This window comes from Myiozetetes cayanensis, unplaced genomic scaffold (genome assembly GCF_022539395.1).
Source record: "Myiozetetes cayanensis isolate MyiCay16 unplaced genomic scaffold, myiCay2020 scf17, whole genome shotgun sequence".
NCBI lineage: Eukaryota > Metazoa > Chordata > Aves > Passeriformes > Tyrannidae > Myiozetetes > Myiozetetes cayanensis.
Window position 1 is genome coordinate 181,376 of NW_026087378.1, and position 7,421 is coordinate 188,796.

At 56.3% G+C, this 7,421-nt stretch overlaps 1 protein-coding gene across 1 annotated transcript; it reads right to left on the reverse strand.

Annotated features, from left to right (window-relative positions):
* Nucleotides 1-77: 77 nt before the first annotated feature.
* Nucleotides 78-7,153, reverse strand: LOC126638502 (protocadherin alpha-13-like). The gene is made up of 6 exons (XM_050312455.1): nucleotides 6,615-7,153; nucleotides 6,381-6,573; nucleotides 5,685-6,295; nucleotides 5,388-5,595; nucleotides 4,655-5,299; nucleotides 78-164 (listed from the first exon to the last, which is right to left on the reverse strand). Exons 1-6 carry the CDS (start codon nucleotides 7,151-7,153, stop codon nucleotides 78-80), a joined length of 2,283 nt encoding a protein of 760 aa, XP_050168412.1.
* Nucleotides 7,154-7,421: the final 268 nt, after the last annotated feature.

Below are 7,421 nucleotides of genomic sequence, written 5' to 3' on the forward strand. Positions count from 1 at the left end.
CGCACGGGCCCCGCACGGCTCCCGCCGCCGCCCGCACGCCCCGGCTCCGCTGCCCGGCCCCAGCCGCCCCCCCGCGCTCACAGCCGGGCTCTCCGCCGCACCGGGGCGGAGCCGCCCACACGCCGTTCCTGAGCCTGCAGCGACACCGTGCGCTGCTCCGCCGCCTCACACGATCCCACACGGCACCCGCGCCCCCACCCAGCCAGATGCATCTCCTCTCTCATGTCTTGCTCCCCTTCTCATTTATTTTTCCTCATCTCTTGCTGTTCCCTTTCAAATGTTTCATTTTTTTCTTCGTCTGACTTTCTTGTATTTTCTCGCTCCCTTCAGTTCTCTCTTTTTAGTCATGTCTTCTTTCCCTTCTTGTTCCTTATTTCTTTCTCTTGGTGCTCTTCTCTCTTTCCTCCTTCACTTTCCTCTTCTTCCTCATTGTCCTGCCTCCTGTTCCTCATTCTTTACAACTCTTTCCATTCTCCTCAATTCATCAACCCCGCTGGAATCTCTTCAGTTGCCTCCAGTGCCGCAGAGAAGACCATCATCTCTCAATACAGGGCATTAGAGCCGCAGTGCATTGGAGCCTTGCTGGGTACCGCCTCCACTCAGCATCTACAGGTAACGTCGGTGAGGGAAGGTATTTTTCTCCGTTATTATGATTTCTGTTCTTCCTTTCTTTCTTACCTTCGTTCTGACTTTATATTTCCTTGAACAGGCTCCCATCGTTCTTTTTATTTTCTTATTTCCTTTTTGTATTCCTGTTTATATTCCTTCCCTTGTCTCTCTTCCCCTGTTCTCTTTCCTTATGTCTTTTTTTTTCCTTAACCTTATCCTATGGGTTTTTTTCTCTCTCCTCTTCTGTTTCCTCCTTTTCTCTCCTCCTATTTTCCCCCTTGATTTCCAAACGCTTTCATACTTCTTTGCAATGATTCCTTCACGTCCTTCTTTTTTTTTCTTCCTTCTTTCTACGTTCTTCCTCTTCTCCCTTTTGCTCTGCCTTTCTCTTTGTTTTCTCTCTTCCCTCGCTCTGCATTGTCTTGTTGCCTCCCCTCTCTTCTGTTTCCATCCTTCTATCATCTGTTCAAACTTTCCTTTAAAAAACATTTTAAAAATACCTACAGTAGCCCTGCTACGAGGCATTCACCTGCCCTTTCTTTGGCAAGAGATCTCATTTCTCTTCCCTGCCACCTCCCATCCCTCCGGGTAGGCAATACCTTTCTTGATGACCTCCTGCCCAGGCACCTCCATCTTCCCCTCCCTTCAGCAGGAAGGCCACACTCTTCAGCCTCCAGCCCTCTCAAGGACCCACCAATAACACACCGAGGCAGTCAGATGCCAAACAACAGCTCTGCTACATCACAGCAGGTTCCTCCACCCTCTCTCACACAACACGAAGCCAGAGCTCCTGAGACAGCTGTGCAACACAGGCTTGAAAGAACCAACACACCCACGGCAGTTTCTCATTCAGGAAATCAAACCCAGCACAGACCAGCACCACAATCCTCCACAAACACTGAAAAAGCACTGGACAAAAACTGCTCCTCAGGGATCTTCATGTACCCCGATCCTTCCTGACTCAGTGTCCCCCTGCAGGAGGTCCTTGCCTTCTTCTTGAGGCAGGCACTCCCTGCCACAACAACACAACAACAACCTCAGTATGAGGTTAATGAGCATTAATGCCCATGAAATCCCTCACTCATTAGCACGATCCACTTGTCACACAGTCAAACAAAAGCCGTGCAGGCGACACCACAGCACTGTCACTGAGAACATGCCCTTCACCGCCAACACATCTCTTTGGGGAAATGCATTTTGGTCCCTCCTCCATCCCTGCTGGCTCTCACCCACTCAGCCTGTGCCTGGAAGCAGCAGAAAACGTAGGAGAGCAGGAAATGGTGCTTTGTTGGTCTATGGGTTCAACACCGTGTTGATTCAACAGAAAGATGCCACAACAGAACAAGAGCCAATGCACACCAGTCTCTCAAACACACCCACTTCAGGTGTGTGACTTACCTGCAGCGTCACTGGTTCTTTCTTCAGAAAACAAACATCTTCGGGGGAGGGCAATTGATTGAAAAGGATAATTCTAATTAACATTCTCAGTTTCTGGGGAAGCTGGACAAAAGCAGTTACTTATGTTCCACAAAGACTGGACACCATGCAGTGTCCATCATTCGTTTTTCGCACAAGGGAAGAAGGAAGCAGACCTGTCAGCTACAGACATTCTCTGAAAGTGAAACTTAGCTCAGGAGAGCAGAACAGACATCCCCAACACCCAAGGAAAATGACCGAAATATCTGACACGGCGCCACTGAGAGAGAGGAAATAAACCAACCAACAAAAAAACCACACCAAAACAAACTCAAAAGGGAGAAGAGAAACAGATGATCCCATTAGGTTGTATTGAAAACAATTTTTTTTGCAGTCTGGAATACCAAGACCAATCCTTCCCCTGTTTATCAAGAGTAAGTGCAGAGAGTTACCCACAGAAAGATTTAGAGAAGGCTTGGCAACATGATCAAAATTTCAAAAAGCATCTGTTTGACCAAAAACAGTCCACATCACAAAGAATATGTGGAGTCCTGCAATCTACTCGGGGATGCTTTGACTCTTCCCACATGCCAGGTTGCTTTGTGCCTTTGCAGTAAGTTCAGGTACATACAATTCTAGTGTTTAAAGGTTCTGTGATCAGAGCTGTGAATACTTCTGATCCCAGTCCCCACAGACTGTCTTCTTCAAGAAGACAAAGCAAATGATGAAGCACAAGTGCAATCAAAGTGTCAACTGGGTGGAAGAATTTCTACAAAACAAAACCAGAGGTGGGCAGCTCTGTAGAAGTGGAAGTTTGGTGTGTACATCCAGACACCAGAATGAGCCATGTGTGGTAACAGCACTCACCAGCTCTATCCAGACTGACTGGGCAAGAGAACAAATGGGGAAGAACAGAGCACAAAGATGACACCCACCTCCTCAACTGCCCTTAAAAATCCTGTTTGAAGAGCAGCACAGGTCAACAATGGCCACAGCTGTGGAAGGTGCTACACGTGCCCTACAATACCCACAGACAGCAGGTTGAAGTGCTTCCCTCCCACAACAACTTCCCCAAAACGGCGGCAAAAATGCTTAATCTGCATGTCCCCAACTCCATCCCATTCCCCATGCCAGGCTGCAGCAGCACAGGGAACTGTCTCTCTCGAAGGGAGATATTTGTACCCGCAAAGGACTTGGTGGCCATTTCAAGGCCATATACTATCTCAAGATCCAGAAGGCCTCCAATTCCAGACCCTTGGAACTTGAGAAGAGATCCTGGGCAAAAACACTTTGTGTCCAGTGTACCTTCTCCTTTCCTCTGGACATCCTCCATTCCTCACTCTGCAACTCTGAATTCTCCAGAGAAGACCATCATCTCCCATTCCCCTCTTCTTATGACAAGAACCACGGTCTTCCCAAGGATTTCCAGTCCCCTCACACAAGTCTTCCCATGGCCCAAGGTCACCTTTCACATCAGCACATGCACAGGCCCTAGTCAGTGTCACTGACACATTCACCTCTGCCACAACTCACAATCTCCCACCTCAAAGCTCAATTTGATTTTTGCTTACCCTCCCCAGCAACTGCAACTCTGTCAAAAACACACAGATGGCATCCCAGGCATGGTGTCCATCAGACTCTCTGAAGCTGATCCTTTGGATCAGCAGCTTCAGGGGGAAATGTTACACACCTGTGAGTAACACTCGCTGCAGAGCTCTGGTCGGGACAGCTCTCATGGCAACGAGCAGTGATGTCATAAGAACAGAGAGAGAACAACCCACATGCTGAGGAGCACAGCAATGCAGTTCATTACATCCACTGGGTAGGAGAAATTGGCTGAGCGATTATTATGTTCTTGTTGCAAATAGGATTTGCACACAGCTTGTAAGGATAATGTAAATACTGACAAGAATGAAATCAGATGAGTGTACACCAAACCTCCTGTCCAGCCACAAAAAAAAGCTAACAAAAAATGGGCGAAAAACAAAATAAAATTGCCTCAAAATCAATAACAAAGACCCCAAAACAAAACCTTCCAGGTTTTCATAAGGACACTCCCGGGCCAACAAAATGGAGAAATTGCACTACAGAGACTGAAAATACATTCAATCACAAGTTCAAATTGTCACCCTACCTCACATGTCTTGTTGAGGAAAATGCCAGAAGATGAGGACAGACGTGTGATACCACCACAGTCAGCAGTCAGCAAAGGCAATAAGGAATAAGCAGTACAAAGGGCCTGGGGACTGATACCACCACAGCCTCTCCTTTACTCCTTCACCAAGCTCCGATGGAAATGCTACACACAAGCAAGTTTTGTCTCCAAAAATGAAACGTCGAGGCAACACAGGTCAACTCTCATAGCAATCAGCAGTGATTTCATTCTAAACAAGAACAATTCTTATCTACAGCAGCAAATCTCAGCTGCGAACCCCAAGGAGTTACTGCGATACCTTTTTAGGTTACAGATGAAAAGCTACAATTAACACACTTAAGAACCTGTAAAGGAACCGCCCCCACAGGTCACGGGTGCGGTGCCCGGATCCCGACAAGACCGGCCCAGGGGACGGGAGACAAGGGGCAGAGGGAGGAGGGAATACGTAGAGAGGAGCAAGGGATTGTCACTGACCGTGTCGAGGAGAGCGGGAGGCTCCGGCTGCGTGTCCTTGGCCGCGGCGCCGGGCGGCGGCGGGAAGTTGGGGCTGAAAACCATCAGGTCGCTCTTGGCCGCGCCCTCCGCCACGCACAGGCTGCGGCTCTGGCGCTGCGAGTACGACCAGCTGCCCACTTCGCTGGCGCACACCAGCGTCGTGGGCCCGGGCCCCGACAGCACGGCCGCCCGCGGCGCCCACCGCGACGCCCCGTACAGCACCACGGCCAGCAGGAACAGGCTCGACACGCCGCAGATCGCCACCACCAGCCACACGTTCGTCGTCGCCGCCGCCGCCGCAGAGCCGCTGTCCCCGCCCGCCGCCGAGCGCGGCAGCAGCGACGACGATCCCGCCGCCGCCGCCAGCGCCGCCTCGCCGCCCTCCACCAGCGACACGCTCAGCGTGGCCGTGGCCGAGCGCGCCGGCTCGCCGTGGTCCCGCACCACGATCACCAGCCTCTGCCGCGGCCCGTCCGCCTCCTCCAGCGCCCGCGCCGTGCTCACCTCGCCGCTGTACAGCCCCACGCGGAACAAGGCGCTCTTGCCACGCGGCTCCCACAGCTCGTAGCGCAGCCACGCGTTGTAGCCCGAGTCCGCGTCCACCGCGCGGATCTTCGCCACCACCTGCCCCGCCGGCGCCCCCACGCCGCCCACGCCCACAGCGCCCCCGCGCCCCCGGACCACGACGCCTCCCCGCCGCCGACACCGCCACCGCCTCCGCACCGCCGCCCGCCGCCGGCAGCAGCGCCGGCGCGTTGTCGTTCTCGTCCACCACGAACACCTGCACCGTCGCGTTGCCGCTCAGCGCCGGCTCCCCCGCGTCCACCGCACGCACCTCGAACTGCAGCACCTGCACCTCCTCGTAGTCCAGCGCCTGCAGCGCCCACACCGCACCGCTCTCCGCGTCCACCGACACGTAGCTCGACGCCGGACGACCCCCGCCCGCACCGCCGCCCCCGACCACCACGACCCCGACACCCCGCCCGCCGAGCCCTCCCACAACGAGTACCTCACGCGCCCGTTGCCCGCCTCGTCCGGGTCCCGCGCCCACACCCGCGCCAGCTCCGCGCCCGCCGCGTTGTTCTCCCGCGCCAGCACCGTGTACACCGCCTGCGCGAACGCCGGCGCGTTGTCGTTCACGTCCGACACCGGCACCCGCACCCCAAGCCTGCCGCGCAGCGACGGCGACCCGCCGTCCTCCGCACGCACCTCCACCTCGTACTCCGACACCCGCTCCCGGTCCAGTGCCTCCCGCAGCACCAGCGAGTACGACCCCGAGAACGTCGCCTCCAGCCCGAATGGACCCGACGGCCACACCCAGCACCGCACCCGACCGTTCGCCCCCGAGTCCCGGTCCAACACGCTCAGCAGAGCCACCACCGTGCCCACCGACGCGTCCTCGGCCACCGGCACCGACAGCGACGTCACCCACACCTCCGGTGCGTTGTCGTTCACATCCAGAACCTCCAGCTCAACGCTGCAGTGACCCGACAGAGGGGCTGTCCCCTTGTCTGTTGCTTCTAATGTGTAAATCGTACAAACGTAACTGTCTTCAAAGTCCAGGGTACCCGTCAGTCTGATCTCGCCCGTCTTTGGATCGATGATGAAATATGTCTGCAGCTTAGCAGGCAGGAACCGTACTCAAGATGCTATAAGAAAAGTCTTTGTTAGTGCCCTCGTCTGCATCCGTGGCGTTCACTCTTGCCACCAGCGTCCCCTCTGCAGCGTTCTCAGGAAGCTGCACTTTATACACCGACTGGTTACACTGGGGCGCGTTATCGTTCACGTCCAACACCGAGATCACCAGCTCCATCGTCCCTGTCAGAGACGGCCGGCCCCCATCACTCGCCGTCAGTAACAACCGGTGCACGGGTAACGCCTCACGATCTAGCGCTTTGCTAAGCACCAGGAATAAGGATTTCCTGTTTGCGTCAGTTACTGATTTTCTACCTCGACCGTGAAATGCTCGCTAGGGCTGAGTGTGTAAGAGAGCTGAGCGTTCACTCCAATATCCGCATCCGATGCGCCCTCCAGAGGGAAACGGGAACCTGGCACAGACAATTCCGCGATGCTGATGTTTTTTCGGGCGGCGGGGAAGATGGGGGCATTGTCGTTGATGTCGGTGACCTCCAGCTCCACGTGGAAGACGCGCAGTGGACGCTCCACCAGCACCTCCAGCCGCAGCAAGCACGGCGCGCTCTTCCCGCACAGCTCCTCCCGGTCGAGCCGCGAGCTCACCACCAGCGCCCCGCTCGCCCCGCTCACCTCCACGCTCGCCCGCCGGCCCTGCGCCACCAGCCGCAGCCGCCGCGCCTCCGCCTCGCCCGCCTCCAGCCCCACGTCCTGCGCCACACGGCCCACCACCGTCCCGGCCTTGGCTTCCTCCGGCACCGAGTACCGCACCTGCCCCGCGCACAGCGCCCACGCCGCCTGCACCACCACCACCCGCAACACCGCACCCCACGCACACTCGCCCATCGCCGCCGCCGCCGCCTCCGGCCCCAACCGCACGGGCCCCGCACGGCTCCCGCCGCCGCCCGCACGCCCCGGCTCCGCTGCCCGGCCCCAGCCGCCCCCCCGCGCTCACAGCCGGGCTCTCCGCCGCACCGGGGCGGAGCCGCCCACACGCCGTTCCTGAGCCTGCAGCGACACCGTGCGCTGCTCCGCCGCCTCACACGATCCCTCAACAGCGCCCGCGCCTCCGCCCAGCCAGACGCATCTCCTCTGCCGGCTCTTCTTACCGTGC